A 17,062-nucleotide genomic window follows, 5' to 3' on the forward strand; every position below is an offset into this window, starting at 1 on the left:
TTCGCCCATCGAATACCGGAAAAATGAAGAGTCCGATTCAGACAAGTTTGCAATGTCTGTATATTGGAAGATATATTTTGTATGTGAATATAATAGATATGTGAGAAAGAAAATAAGTCATAGAAATTAGTGCCCAAAAAGAAGTAGTTTTGCGTCATTTTGACAATGTTTGCTGTCGTTGACATAGGCTTGTAGTAAGAAGGATTCGATGAACCTAAATAAACCAGACTCATAATAATATGACGCTGTGTAAGCTTTGATATGAGGATCAATTTATTTTGGTAGTGTGTCTTTCGACCTATGAGAGAACAGAATGTATCTAGCCTCTATAGACACTTTACATTTTTCCGGTGTTCGATGGGCGAAAAATGACCCTTATCAGCCCACATCCTTTTGAAGAGAGCAAATATAGAAGGCAGTTTGCTATCTTCCAGCTGCACTTTTCTTGTTCATAAAATAAGAAGTAACTTATTAACGACTATTTTAACGTCATTTAATTTATATATGTGTATACATAAACAGTTTTAAAAAAAATAGAAAACGCCTAAACCTGAATATTTCTGAAAGTTACATCAACGTTTATTCCATCACTTACATTAAAATTCTCCATTTCTCAGTTTTTTATCTGGAACTGAGGTCACAAACTATAAAACACTCCATTGTGGTTTTTAACTATTATTTGCCGGTCTTCATGCTTTGGTCGATGCTGTCAAAAACCCAGGTCCTGGGGTGAGTACAATATACCTAAAAATCCATTCGTACCATGCAGTTTCCCTACATACTCAATTATAAAAATACTTCACACTTTACACCCTTTTCGTGCTTATTACTTTATTTCGAAAAACAGGTAAATATTTTGGGGAGTAACTTTTCTTAGCAGTTACAAGCTGCTTGAGTCATACCAACTGATAGATTTATAAACCCAGTTCTCTGCCGATATCATTGACCAGCTTACAAAATACCATACAACCATTTTGTGAAAATTTAATATAATTATATGAATTTCACGGAAGTAATACGAGTTTGTATATATATATATATATATATATATATATATAAAGCATAGTGAATGTAGTATTTGAATGATGTCGATCTTTCAGTTCATAATATAGCAGACTACCTACACTACAGATGCTGCAAATTATTCCGTGGATGATCAAAACACTTATATTACTGGAAACTATGTACAATGCATCTTTGTTGATAACTACCCCGATGGTAAACATTAACTCTTGTTTCATATGCATACAAGCTAAACGACTCTCTTTTCATTATGAGCAACTTTCCTTGATTATCACCTAACAAAAACTAAATGTACAAAGCAGATCTATCAACCGTGTGCGGTTTCAACCACATATAAATAAGCCTTAAGTTGTTCGGATTACTTCTTATAAATAGTTACAAATATTTCGTAATCACTGTTCTTCCGTTACGCATACAAGCTAAACGACTCTCACTTTATGTGTAACTCTCTTTCAAAATTAGCACAAAAACTAAATGCACAAAACAGACTTATCACCATGCGGTTTCAACCATATATGAACAAAGTCTTAAGTTCAGTTATAGGTCTTGTTTCATACGCATGCAAGCTAAACAACTCGCACTTCATTATGTGCAACTTTCCTTCAACATAGCACCCAACAAAAACTACAAACTCAAAACAGAGTTATCACCACTTTTCGCCATCACTGTTCTTCCGTTGGAAACTGAGACTGTGCTACTGTGACTGCCACCTCCAGATGAGGATGCTCTCTCATCCAGAGTAACTCGAATAGTGCTTCCGCTTTCCTCAAATGAAACTCGAGTAGCATTTCCGCTCTCATCCATTGAAACTCGAGTAGTGTTTCTGCTCTCATCCAAGGAAACGGGAGCACTTCTGCTTCTGCCTTCTCTGAAATGAAAATTCAAAGAATTATGCATTTGTGCTATAACATTCGATTATCAACATGATATTAAGACGAGAGTCAATTTCTCACGTATTGACAAGGAAATATCTGAGGACCACGGATGGCAGTTTTATGTCTACATGTCTACAGAATAAATCACCTACGTTGTATTGCTTCCGATGATTTCAGTTTGCTTCCGATACTTGTTGCTCATTTTCCATTAAAAACGGTATCGTTTTGAAAATTTCGCAATTGTTTCATAAACTACTCTTCATAATACAATCATCAGAACAAATTTCGTTTCTCCAGCTGCAGCGCTTCAGCCTGTGCAGCTTTTTCATATACGTTTTCCCGCTATTTTGGATCGTGTTTTTAACGTAACCTATACTTAATGATCAACTTTCGGTGGTCATAAACTCAAGATTGCGAATTGTTTAATACTTCGTAATTTTCCGCATACTACTGTTCATGATATACCATGATAGCAAATTCCGCTTCTCTAGCCTTAGTTGTTCGCGCTAGGCACTTTCTACTCGGTATATTGACTGGCGGCCCTATTTCATTCAAGATGGCGACCTGGCCAAAATTTTGTTTTTCTCCATAATTTGCTCTTCAAGACACACCTTCGCACCAAATGTAGTTTAAGTCCAACAGTTCGGGCTGCGATTTTATATCACTGAATTGTGATTCAATGGCCATAAGACTTTGGAATCCTCATACAACTGAAGGTAGCACATGGGACCCTCGAGATTCTTTGTTATCCCAATTTGTGATTTTAAATATACAAACGTTGTATGTCAAATTTTCGAAAGATAATAAGACTTCCCTTGTACTTTTGGTTCATGATGACATGTATGTTGTACATTAAAATCATTTACTTTAATGCTAATTATTGCAGGAATTTTAGAACACAAACGAGCACAGAGTTGAATTGCAGCCTCACAACACTCGATTTGTAAGGAGGACTATGAACTTCGGTACCCGATTTTTAAAAGTGATTCCTTATTTGGTGAATAATCGAGCAAGCAATTTTCTTAGCCTTTCATAAGGAACAACATAGCTTTCAGTTTTTAAAAACATCATGCTTTTTTGGAACATTTTCGAAAACAAAAATTTTTCTTAACGTTTCGTGAGGGACACTATTCGCTTTAAATATTTTTCATTTGTTGTATAGTCTTGGAGAGCATTACTTTATTTCGCTTTTTTTTCAACTATAGCACCTATGTTTTAGGGTGTTTTGGGATAATGTATATATCCCCGAATCTCCTAAAATGGTTGACAAAGTTGATGCTTGCAGACACTTTGTTTTATTACCACAAATACCGAAGCGGTCTTGAAAAATGATGAAATATATAAAGAAGTTCCTGAAAATTGAATGGCTCCTGTAACCTTCGACGTTTCGGAATTTGTAATCTCCGACTCCGTAATCCCAAGACGTTGGTCATAACTGCTCTAAATTTTTAAAACGTATTATCTGGGAAGTCGGAAAATGTGGCTTGGCCCTATATGCACCCGACGTCCTCTTCCGTTATAGAAAATGTACACCATGCAAACTGAATATTCTTTGTAAACATAATTGTTTTAGCATAATTTTATTTTCACACATGGTTTAACAGAATACGCCGTCGTTAGATGCAAAGGCGCATGAGAAAATGATTCAAATTAATAACAGATTGGTAACCCACTCATGTATCCTCTCATGAGAAAATAGCTACCACATGATATGGAAAAATAAGCAAATTCCTTCTATTGTGGCGATCTAGCAAAGATACAAGGCAAAATATTATTAAAACAAAAACGAATTCATACCACTAAGAAACAAAAGCGAATAAAACTCACGAAGAAAGAACTAAAGTAACTAGCAGGGAACAGGAAACAAAGAACAGAGTGCATATGGCGGCGTGGTGTCTATGTAACATCATTCTTGCAGCATTGACTAGACTTAACGTACGTAGTAGCATTTGCCTGAATCTAGATTTAAGGATGGTTTTTGATCATGAATAAAAGTTATTAAGTTGTTTTACCTGCTTTAGTTCTGCGCATATGCTTGTTTCTTGCGTTGCTTCTGCAGCGTAGTGGAATGCATTCCTTTATTTTCTACATATTTTGCCTACCTATACCCATCCTTACAACGTGGCTACAGACAGTATTCCATCACATGTGGCCATCCATCAAAGATTCCTCGCGAGGATATTTTAATAAGCAACTTATCTTTCATTAATTAGGCCTACAACACACCAAAAGATGTTTTCGAGGGTCGAATGGCTTCCATACATTGCTGTGTGAGACAGCTATTAACTCACAAGTGGCAGCAGATATGAAGACTTTGCTTACAATTCTAGTGGTCTTTGATACCCCACATGACCCCATTCTCATTTATACTATGATTGCAATTCAATATGGCGGCGTTTAAAATGGTGACAAACACTGGAAGTGCCCTCAATCATAAGTTGTCTACCCCGATTTCCAATAGTTGTGTTGGATCTGCCCATATTTCCTTCATGACGGATCTAAACAGGTATTCTTCACATTTTACTGCCTACCTGATTTCAAAATGGTATGCATGTAGCAGCTCAATGGAATATTTGCGAAACGAATGACCACTATTGTCCTGCTTAGCAACTAGAACTTAATTTTAACACAAAATTTCATAAAAATCCAACTCTCATGATTCGTGTACTTTCCTCGTAAGCAGACACACTACAAACATATAAAAATCAGCGCTATTACACCCTCCATGTGGTTATAAAGTGCTTTCCCTGAAAATATGGATTTTCTTGCATTGGTTCAAACTTGCACGAGTATTTTTATTTTTTCTTTATTTGAAAAGAATACTAGGGACGATATGAAGATTGCACTGCTTTTGAAGTGACAACTACTTTCATTTCATAATGACTACTGAATTTTTAACTGTTTCTTAGTGCTATTTTAAGAAAAAAATATCGCTGAATAACCGAAGCATTTGCTTCAACTGATGAGTAATCATGGAAGAAAAGTTATTTATTACCATCAAAAAGTGCTCTTTACACCCATGTGCTCCAACGCAGTTTAAACGAGCGTTCACTTAAACGCATTCAACATTAAACTTTCAACTTTAAACGTGTCTCCCAGACTTTCGTTGCACCGTTGAAAATGGAAGTTCAGTAAATCTCGTTTAAGTAAACTTTGGTCAATTTGTAAAATTGACTCTGATTTGCTTGTCGTCTTTCGTCTCTAACCTTCTTTTAACGAAGTAACAAATGAAGAAATCATACTGTGTGCCGAAGTTGTCGACTTTGGAGATTGCTTGCATCTCGACTGAATATAACATCAAAGAATAGACAAATAAATTCTACCTGTAATAAAATAAATGAGTGATAGTGGTGTTGCAATATTGGTAGTAGATTTTAGATTAGATTGTAGCGTGTAGTTTTACTATACTCATCCATAGTTAAGTAGTAGTACTAGTAGTAGTAGGAAAGGGTTAGAAGTCCCGCACGGGTTTGTTCTCGGTGCGCTATTACTATACGGATACACAGATTGTAAAATATAAAAAAAAATGTGGGCAAGTCTTTAGTTTGATCATTTTATGTCCAGAACAGAACGCAACTTAACCCCTGCGGGGACTCTAACCCGTTCCTACTACTACTACTACTACTACTGATACTATGGATACGTAGAGTAAAACTGCACGCTGTTCTCGACATAAAATGGGCGAGTTAAAGACGTCTGCATTTTTTCCATATATTTCACAATATGTGGATCCGTATAGTAAAATTGCACTATCAAGATTACACTAAACTTATAAGAAAGAACAAATTTAATGTGGATCTATGTGGACCAGTGATGATTTCAGGAATTGGCCGGGGCAATTTCTCCCCGAGAACCATGAAATTCCATCGGGACCTATGCTCAATGCGGATTCCCAGTATTTTCATTAGTAATACATTTCATCCCCCAGTATACTGAAATTCGCCACCACTAGATGCTTGTGGGATCCACTGATCGAGAAAATAGATTTAACAACATATTTCATCATCAAAATGTTATTCTAATGTCTTTTACATCCTTTTCCTTGTTGGCATTTGACTACAATTCCTAGTTAGCATAGGTAAAGTTGAGGAGCACTACCATTTATTCTTTCCACTTATGATCTAACGTCTTCTGCATTCTTAGTTTCTCACCTGTCCACCAGCTGCATACACATTTATAATATGCTTGCAAACTTATATGTTATAGATACAATAAGCGCAAAAACCACGGAGTTTGTATTTATTCCGATTCCGCGCAGGGCACAATTTGAGGGATCGCTCGTGATTTTGTCCGAGAAAGCAGGCACATTAGCGATGGTGGTGTGTGGATAAGGAAAGGATGTTTCTCAAAATACATTCGTTACACGTATAAGTAACATGTAATTATAAAAACAGCATTAAAATGTATGGTTCGTAATTATACAATTATAATGCATAACTAGATTGTGGTTATCACCTACTACAGATTGGTACGTATTTTTTGTTATGATTTGTTCATTACTCGAGCAGACGGTTCTACCAAATTTTGACACGTTCTTACTTTTTCAGGTTAGGTTAGAGCTTTCGTTTAGCAGAGCATGCACTAAATGAAGAGCTCCATTACTGCTTGCGGATTGACTTCAGGATGGCTGAGTACCATATAAATCAAGTGTGGACGTACAGCATAAAAACTACTGTGTATAAAACACAAAGCAACTTGTGCTACGTGGCCACCAGAAAGCACGAATGCTATCTAACAGAGTTAGAGTAGGAGTGCAGTAGGGAGGCCCCGGTCCCTACCGATCGGTTGCGTTCATAGGGAGCAGGTGCGTCAACACCCGGGTATACGTATGAATGAGGACAGTGAAAGAGCAGTGGGAATATTCCCGGTGGGAAGGAATTTATTTCAATTTCTCTACTTTATCTTCCAAATTATAAGAACCATATGACTAATTACTTTATTTTAATATATTATTATTTACTTTGGGTTTTAAAGAATTTGGAGGTTAAAAAAATTTAAATTATTTGACAGTACTTTATATAACCAATAATATGAGTTTTTAAGTTCCATTTAAATTTTCGTTAAAAAGTAAGGTAATTTTTTAGTATTGGGAGGCCAAAACTAGCAAAAAGTAGGATGATTTACGGAAGAAATGAATTGATAATGATGTTTAAGTAGTCAAGAAAGTATCGAAAACAACTTTTTTTTTAGGGCAGTAGGGGATTTATACAAAACGGAAAGGTAAGTAGAAGTGATTTAAGTGAGAAAAGAAAGTGAATTGATAGTGACGAAGATAGAAAACAACGTACCATGCGGGGCTCTAAGCCGTCTTCATTCGCTAACGCTCGCTCTGCAATGCTGTCTGAATTTAATGTTGGTAACGTAATTTAACGTATGAAACCATAAAACATCCACATCGGAATAGAATTTCGGAAAAATGTAGACACAAAAGCTGGCCCCCAATGCTAAAGAACAGCCAAAATTAGCAAAGTACTTATTTACAATTGACGAAAAGGAACCATTTTGAAAAGTAATTTAGAATTATGTAGAAATAGAGATGAACTGCTATTAATAAATCCTGAACCACCATTAGTAATAGACGTTGGTCTGTCTCCCCTCTCTGAATCGAATTTCTGAAGAGGTACTCGGACTTCTTTTACATGTGAATTAACGTATGGAATTTCGAGAAATAGGTAGAATTAAAGGTCGTGTATGGCAACCTAAAGATATGCATAAATATAAAATATAAAGATAAGCAAGTATCTTGAAAATTTTGTGAACATAAATCTGTATGCGCAAATGTTGATAAATTTATGAGACATGTATCCTCTAGCATTTACCCAATCTAATTGGTTTATAACATTTATAAATTTAATGTGTTTCTAATATCAGTAATCAAGTAAAGTTGAGCAAATCCACTTACATATAAATTTAAATTGTTTAGTGGTTTAAAATTATTAATTTTTTCACACATAATTGATTGATAGAACATATTGTAAATAAATATACATTTATGCGTACTCTCTAAATATAATAAAATGTTAATAAAGTAACATAGTACCGTTCAGAATATACATTTTAAAGAATACTCTGTGGACAACAGTAATAATATGCTGTGATATAAAAATTAATTCACCTTTGAAATCATAATATAGTAATAGAATGCAATTTTCTTTCTGATTGAACATAAATTCCCGGATAAATTCCCATTTTCGGAATCTTCCCGGGAATATTCCCGAAAAATATCTTCCCGGGAATTTACCCATCACTAACACTTACACATACAATAATTTCTTTATCACTAATAATTCATTTCAATATGCTGTGATAGATGGTAATTACTTATATTCACACTCATTCCTTCATGAAAAATATTTCACGTCGTATTTTACCTATGAATTTTCTATTTGGTAGAACCGTCTGCTCGAGTTCACCCTTAATTTGCTTACAGTTATACGCACCTCGACTATAGCCCTCCAGCTTCACCTTTAAACCGTAATAGGTTAAAAAATAGCTTGTTACGAGCAGCTTCCAAAGTTTGGTGCGTAATTTTGAGACGTGTGGCTTTCATTATATGAAGCTAAGTTTGTATGTGTCTTATACAATTGTACGCACAAGTTAATACCACTTGAGAAGTAACTAGATAATAAGTTTTACGAGAAATAACTGGATAAGGAATTTTATGCTATTTGCATGGAGTTTTGACAAAAAAAGAAAAACGAAACCGTATTTATAGACATAACTTTTATGCCCTCCTAAGGTTAACCTTTACTGGAAAATCGTTTAGAAAATACATTGTCGAAAATTCTATGAGCTGTGAAAAAAAAAACGTATGTGGTTTATTTCTAGTGGGTTCTCTATTGTAAAGCTACAGCCTCGCAGGTTTTCTACGTACATATCCTCCTCGTTTCTTTTTGCAAGTTAAGACCTTCCCTGAAAATTAAAAAAGAACTGAATTCCTAATCTATACCGTTTATTTTATTTATTTTTTTCTTTTGTATTTCAAGAACGAACTTCAGAATATTTTTTTCATTTTATTGATACGACATACATTGTATCTAGGACATACATTGTACTTGGGTCAAAGAAGTTTAAACACCCAAATACGGCCGTTCAAACTAAAACCAAGTTCATCCACCACCGTATGCACCAACGAAGTTCAACCGTTGACGAGGATCATACCCAAGTTCAGTGGGAATGTCTGTTGCACCAACAATGTTCAAGGTTAGTCTCGGTCAAATGGTGGATGAACTTGATTTTAGCTTGAACGGCCGAATTTGGGGGTTTAAACTTCGTTGATCCAAGTCAGTCTGTTTACATTCAATAATGTCTTTGTATTTTCCACTAATAAAATTACAATTCTCGTGATCGGAGAAATTTTCTGCTCGTCGTTTCATTATTTTTTCCTTGATGTAATGAATATAAATAAAATGAAATAAATGTCCTGAAGTTTTAGGAATAGAGTTCTTTTTAATTTTCAGGTAAAGTCTGTTAACTAGCAAAAAGAAATAAGGAGGATATCTAGCTAGAAAACCTGCGAGGCTGTAGCTTTACAATAGAGAACCCACTTGAAATAAACTACTATGCGGTTTTTTTTTTTTTTTTTTTTTTTTTACAAAATCAGCTCAGCATTTTCGACAATGTATTTTCTAAACAATTTTCCAGTAAAGATTAACGTTATGAGGGCATACAAGTTATGTCTATAAATACAGTATTTTCTTGTCAAAATTCCATGCAAATAGCGTAAAACTCATCCAGTTATTCCTCGTAAAACTCATTACCCAGTTATCACAGAGTATTATCAACCAATTGCGTACAATTGTATAAGACACATAGAAACTTAGTGAAAGAAACACGTCTCAAAACCACGTACCAAACTTGGCAAGCTACTCATTACAAGCTATTTTTGAACCTATTACGGTTTACGCCAAGGTGAAGCTGCTGGGCTATATTCGAGGTACGTCCGTAGTGAACAGGCAAATTTGCCATGGTAGGTATACGTGTAAGCAAATTAATGGTTCACTTCAGCAGGCAGTTCTACCAAATAGAACATGTATAGGTAAAAAGCGACGTGAAATATCTTTCATGAAGAAATGAAAGTGTGAATATAAGTAATTACCATCTATCACAGCATATTGAAGTTAATTATTAGTGATAAAAAATTATAGTATATGTAAGTGTGCTCTTCCACTGTCCTCGTTTATGTCAAGCACAGATTCGTGCGTGGTTTTTGCACTTGTAGTATTTATAATATATAATTTTGCAAACATATTATAAATGTCTGCGTAGCTGGTGGATAGGTCAGAAACTAAAAATGCAGAAGTCGTTAGCTCATAAATGGAAAGAATAAATGGTAGCGCTCCTCAACTTTACCTACGCTAACTAGGAATTGTAGGCAAACACCAACAGGGAAAAGAATGTAAAAGGCATTAGAATAACATTTTCACGATGAAATATGAATAACTGTTGAATCAATTTTCCCCATCAGTGGATTCCAGAAGTTTTTTTTTCTAGTGGTGGCGAATTTTAATATATTGGGGATGAAATGTACAAGGAATCCACATTGAGAATGATAGGATGGTCAATGTTCCGTTAAGGGGGTCCAAAACTACACTGGACCCCCTTAAGCTAACCAGACCTAAGCTAATCTAACCAAACCTAATATAACGTTATATTATGTAATCAAACGAAAATCAATAGAAAGAAGTGGTGTCAAAGACACTGGACCCCCTTAACGGAACATTGACCTATAGGATATGGTCATGAGGGAACTTCATGGTTCTCGCGGAGAATTGCCCCCGGTCTAATCATGAAATCACCATTGGTCCATATAGATTCGCATTATATTTGTTCTTTGTTATAAGTTTAGTGTAATCTCTATGGTGCAGCGTTACTATAGGGGCTACGGATCCACAGATTGTAAAATATATGGAAAAAATTGCAGACGTCTTTAATTTGTCCGTTTTATGTCGAGAACAACGTGCAGTTTTACTATACGTATCCATAGTATAAGTAGTAGTAGGAAAAAGTCAGAAGCAGGGGCGTCATTTCAGCCTTCGCTTGAGAGGGGCAAGAGCACCACCGACATAAGACTTTAACGTTTTGTACTAGTATATTAGTAGACAACGATTAAAGTATATGTATTCCTCAAACTCTTGGGGGGGGGCAATTGCCCCCTCCTGCCCTCCCTAAATGACGCCCCTGGTCAGAAGCCCCGCAGGGGTTAGTTGGGTTCATTTCTCGACATAAAATGGGAAAAATTAAGACTTGCCCATATTTCTCTATCCACTTTGCAATATGTGTAAACGTATAGTAAAAATGCACGGAGAACAGAACCCAACAAACCCCTGCGGACCTCTAACCCTTTCATACTACTACTTATACTATGGATTCGTATAGTAAAACTACACGCTACAATCTAATCTAAAATCTACTACCAATATTGCAACACCAAGTATTACTCGCTTATTTTATTAAAGGTATAATTTATTAGCCCATTCTTTGATTATGTTCAGTCGAGATGCACACAATCTAGAGAGTCGAGAACTCCGGCACGCGGTATGCTTTCTTCATTTGTTACTCTGTTAAACGAAGGTTAGAGACAAAAGATGACAACCAATCAGAGTCGATTTTACAAATTGACCGAAGTTTACTTAAACGAGGTTTACTGAACTTCGATTTTCAATGGTGCAACGAAAATCCGGGAACCACGTTTAAACTTGAAAGTTCACCTCCTTCAGTGTGGGTGGCGAGTTAACTCGTGTCTTGTAAACACACCTGCTGTGCGGGTGGCGTATATATACGCTTTCATTTTGCTTTGGCTACTTTGTATTGCGTATGGCGAATATACTTGCCCATAGTATGAGTAATGTTATCCCGACAATATTTAGCGAGTTTGCGCTCAGCTGGTTTTAATTGTTCTTAATTAAAAGAAGAAGAAGAAAGAAATAAATTAAAATAGTTTGTGCTTCGTCAAATACAGTTTTCATTGTTTGTTTTGTTTGAGAGGAGACAGCACAGTAATGGCTTCAAAACAATATTTCAACGATGCTGACATCGAGGAAGAGTTATTAATTAGTGATTCTGATGTAAGTAATTCTGAAACAGATTTAGAATCAACATCCAAAGTTCTCGAAAAAAAACTACACTTTTTACAGCGGTTCGCATCTGAAAATTACGCACTGAAGGGGTTAATGTTGAACGCGTTTAAGTGAACGCTCGTTTAAACTTCGTTGGTGCACACGGCTGTAACGGCCGTGTGCAACAACGGAGTTCAACTGTTGAACGAGGGTCATAACCAAGCTCGGTGTAAATGTCTGTTGCACCAACAACGTTCATGGTTAAGTCTCGCAGTCGTGTGCACCAACGAAGTTTAAACGAGCGTTCATTTAAATGCGTTCAAAATTAAACTTTCAAGTTTAAACGTGGTTCCCGGACTTTTGTTGCACCATTGAAAATCGAAGTTCAGTAAACCTCGTTTAACTAAAGTTCGGTCAATTTGTAAAATCGACTCTGATTCGTTGTCGTCTTTTGTCTCTAACCTTCGTTTAACAAAGTGACAAATGAAGAAAGCATACGGCGTGCATGGTTTTCGACTTTCGAGATTGTGTGCATCTCGAGTGAACACAACATCAAACAATGAACTAATAAATTATACCTGTAATGAAATAACCGAATGATACTTGAACGTTAAATTGCTTACTCACCTTCGAGTTAACCTCGTTTTGGCTTCATTCACAATCCTTGTATATTTCTTTGTTGAATCTTGGGCTGTGTTGGGATGTGATTTCATAATAGCATCTGCATTGAAAAAGAACAGTTTTGATCAAAATATTGAACATCAAATGATTTATTCTAATTTTTACACACTTTATTTGAAAATAGTAGTTGCCTTGTCCGACACTTTTCAAATACCACAGCAGTCGTCAAATGCAAAGAGTCTAGCCGGATAACAAGGCCAAAGTGAGCGTTACTAGGATTGCTTTGATATTCAACACCAAAAAACCTTCATATCAAAAGATGACTCAACTTCGGTCACTTTCAGATTTCTTATTGTATAAAAATTGAAAAAAAAAAGCTTTTTTTTTCTCCTAGACTCGTCACTTGTAGTGCTTCGCACACTGCAACATTTCAACAACAGTATCCTCTATAAAATATCTTGCGTTCCAAAGTAAACGTACAACAAAGTGCAATAGGTTAAATGTTATAAAATGCATTCATTAAAACAAAACACTAGAAACAAACCACGAGAAATAGACCTATTTTCATTTTTAAAAGGCCTCGATTAAGCAGTTTGGCTCATTACACTTGAATGGGCAGAAACTAAAAGTATTTAATCTGAAACGAAAAGCATTTAATATCATAAGCTTCTTTTATCCCCCTTCACTGATTGTGTGGTAGGATTCTCTCGGGGTATCAAACCTAAAAACATTACATTTACCATTAAAAACTGAAGAAAATGTTTATATTATGGCCCATGGTATGCATTATGAAAAGCTCCAAATTCAAGTTCTCAAAGAAAATTCTAAACATTTGGAACGTATGGTGCAATTTAATATATTCTGGTCCGTTTCCTTTATGAGAATTCCGCACTTTATTTTTACAATATGGACACAAATGACGTTTAAGGTTTAGTGTGTGAAGTTGTATCATTATTTACTTAAAACGCGAATGTTAAATACGCCGCGGTGGCTCAGTCGTAGAATGTTCACCTCTGGTGCGTGGGGTACCTGGTTCCATCCCAGCAAGCGCCAAGTGAGCTTCGTGATGAACAAACACCGTGTGCGTGGGTTTTCTCGAAGTTCTCCCGTTTCATCCTACTTTCTTCATTCCACCATTTCATTCATCATCATCACAGTCTCATTTAGCCTACAAGGCATAACCACGGGACGTAAAACTAAATACTTCATTTGATTTTAAATATCCCCCGGATTTGTTTTTCTGAAACACTGCCTATCCACCATCACGCATCATCAACATTTAGGCCTTTCAAACACTCTATTTCACCAAAAGGCCTTCTATTACACTTTTGATGGATAAGATGGAAGTGCTTTATGATGGCTAAATTAACTGAAAAAAACAGAAATGAAATCTTTAAGTTTTACGTCCAACGTTTATGCCGGTTAGGCTAAAGGAGAGGGTGATGAGAGATGAGTGAAATGGTGGAACGAAGAAAGTGAGAGAAAACGGGAGAACCCCTAGAAAACCCACGAGCACCACAGTCCACACGGCGCGAGCTGGATCGAACAAGGGACCCCAAGCACCAGAGGTGAACACTCTACCACTGAGGCACCGCGTCACTCGATAAAATAACTGAGTGCATATGAAAGATGACTCTATTACATGTCATTTTTCACAGACGCGGCGGTGTACTTCTGCACAGTGTACAGAAGCTGTATATTATGTTTATATGTGGAGCGCTACTAGTATGACACCATGACAAGTTCTATTCAGATTCGTATCTTTGCCAAAAACCCATTTAGGTTTACTACTCTCGCTTACGCGTATACCCACGAGCATTGACGCGCCCACTTCCTACGGACGTACCCCGCGCATGCACACAAGTATTGCACCGCCCTGGCTCGGTTAGATAGCACTCTTGCTTTTGGTGGCCATTTAGCACAGGCTGGTTGTGTTTTTCGACTGTAGTTCTTATGTCATACACCACGAAGGCGTATTTATATGGAAATCGAAAAAGAATCGTAACTTTTCAACAATTATTTCTGGTGGCCTCCTTGAATTTTATTTATTCATACTGACATATATTTTCAAATATAACCTAGCGAAATCGTTTAGGAGACAATATGAAGGAAATCAATGAAAGTAACAATTTTTCAACAATTATTTCTTGTGGTGCGCCAAAAGTAAACCTGCCTTCACTTTGTGCATTAAACCATTGTTTTCACATCATGTTAAGTTCTTCACACAGAAATTAATCAATTCTACTTGTAATGTTCAAAAAAGAAGTGGAATAAAGAGTAAAATATATGCATCCAATAAACTTTCGCGCTATCAGATTGAAAGGTCCGACTCGATTCACGAACATCGTATAATTCACATCTACTCCTGTAACATTTTTATTTTATACAAAATAAAAGAATATTCAACTATTACTGTGCACTTACCAATTTGTACAGCACTCACACACCACAACACATAAAGAAAACAAACATATGATGACGTCTCTTTCGTGCGTGTGCGTGAAACTGCCACGCGCAGTGAATTGTGGGTAGGTAGCTTGAAGACAATTTGCCAAAAGTTTGTGGTTGCAAATTGTTGAAACTACATCTGTATATAATTTGCTGAATGAAATTTGCTATAACATAAAACTTGAAAATAATATTTAATTTTCTAAGACATTCAAAGTTTGAATTGAAACTGTCAAGCGCACTAGATAGGTGGAAGCAAATTTACAGAAAAATGCCAAATGTTTGCTTTTGCCAAGTTTTGAAACTACATTTGTATGAAATTTGTTGCATTAAATTTACTCTTTCATAAAAATTGCAAATGATATTTAATTTGCCACAAACATTCCAAGTTTGCATTGCATTTTCCGCATATACAAAATGAAAACTTTCACATTATTTTGTATGACGAACAATAGGCAAGTTTACGGAAAACTTCTGTGCTATCGGGGACATGTATAGACGTTCGTTTGATTGTTAGTTTTTGTATGTTTCTTGCTGGAGTAAATATATCCGCATTTTCTTCTTTTTGTAAAAAAGCAAAACGTATGACCTCTGGATAGTTAGATGGCTCTATATTAGTTAAACCGGTGTTCTTGAACTAAACAAATGTTTGTAAGAGTGTAACCGCTACCGGGCCAAAATATTATTCTTGTTGACATATTTTTGTATATCATCGGATTAACATTTATTTCTTCACTATTCATAAATATGGAAAATCATGGAGAAAGACCTGGTCAGCTAATTTTAATTGGTTTTGTAGGAGGAGAAAGGGGAGTATTTATTTCGCCTAATATAGGTAGAGAGTGGGATTTGTCAGAGGAAGGTAAAGCAGAAACAAGTAGGCTACATTTACCGTCGTTCGCTGCTGGTAGTGTAACTGACCTGTCTTGAACCGGTGTGTATACTGACTTCTCTGATTGCAGCGGAATATTGAGGGACATGTTGCAAACCTTTGTGTGTGTCTACAACTTGTAGTCGTTGTCCCTGAATCTGTTTATTGACATTGATGAATCAACTGAGGGGATGAATGTGGATGAAAAGAAAAGTCCATTTTCCGATAAAATTAATGTTCAAACATTGCGTAATGAACCTCAGAACATATGTTTAGTGAATAGTTTTGTGCCTTTTAATTTTAATATGAAGAAATTAATGGTAAATGCTTGATGTAATTTGTTTAATGAACACGTACGTAGAATATCGGTAATGGACGGATCAGATGATTTAAAGCTCTTTCAATTTATGAGCGTAGTCTATAGTATTATTAAAAGCAAGTTATTTCCTATGGAAGCAGGTTTGATTGCTGCGTTAGGCCAAGCGGAAGGTAGATTAAATCAGGAACTAATTTATTTTTCATAAAATGACTAGGAAACGGTTTTGAGTGCTGGTCACACATGTCGAATGATTTTTTTTCTAAAATGCATCACGTCATTGGATAAGCGAGCAGTCATAAATATATATATTAAGATTATGAAAAATAGAAGAGAAATTATTGGATTATATAAACAAAATAATAGATTCTTATATTGTTTCTTAAAAATCCATAAATGATAGTAATGGTAAAGAGGTTGTACTAATTATCATGGAAGGAATGAATATACATGTAAATCATGACATTTATAAATATCGTTACCCTATGTCGTTAGATAAGTTGTTGTGTGAAATTAAACATGATGACTTACATCAATTGAATTTTACAGTGTATTAATGCATGTTTCGAAAAGACAGGATGAAGATAAGGAAGCAGGCTTCCTGTTATTTTTGTTGTGAACTATATAGAGTTTCGAATTGTGCTGCTTATAAACAATATATTCTAAATAAAAGTTCTTAGAAGTGAACATGGGGATAGATGTGGAATGACGCTTTGCAATGAAAAGTGACCGGTCAGGAGCTCTGACTCGGGATATTTTGTCCGAGGTTTAATTCTCTAACCATGCTGATGTTTCCAAATCTTTCAATAATTAGTTTATGGAAAGTGATAGAAGGAATAAGAAACGCTTT

General features: G+C 35.7%; 1 protein-coding gene across 1 annotated transcript; it reads right to left on the minus strand.

Moving 5' to 3' along the window:
* Positions 1-549: 549 nt before the first annotated feature.
* On the minus strand, positions 550-15,097 carry LOC145692024 (uncharacterized). The gene is made up of 3 exons (XM_081767320.1): positions 15,002-15,097; positions 12,584-12,677; positions 550-1,891 (listed from the first exon to the last, which is right to left on the minus strand). Exons 2-3 carry the CDS (start codon positions 12,667-12,669, stop codon positions 1,648-1,650), a joined length of 330 nt encoding a protein of 109 aa, XP_081623446.1. The 5' UTR covers positions 12,670-12,677; positions 15,002-15,097; the 3' UTR covers positions 550-1,647.
* Positions 15,098-17,062: the final 1,965 nt, after the last annotated feature.

Source organism: Thermobia domestica, chromosome 8 (assembly GCF_964235325.1).
Source record: "Thermobia domestica chromosome 8, izTheDome1.hap1.1, whole genome shotgun sequence".
Lineage (NCBI taxonomy): Eukaryota > Metazoa > Arthropoda > Insecta > Zygentoma > Lepismatidae > Thermobia > Thermobia domestica.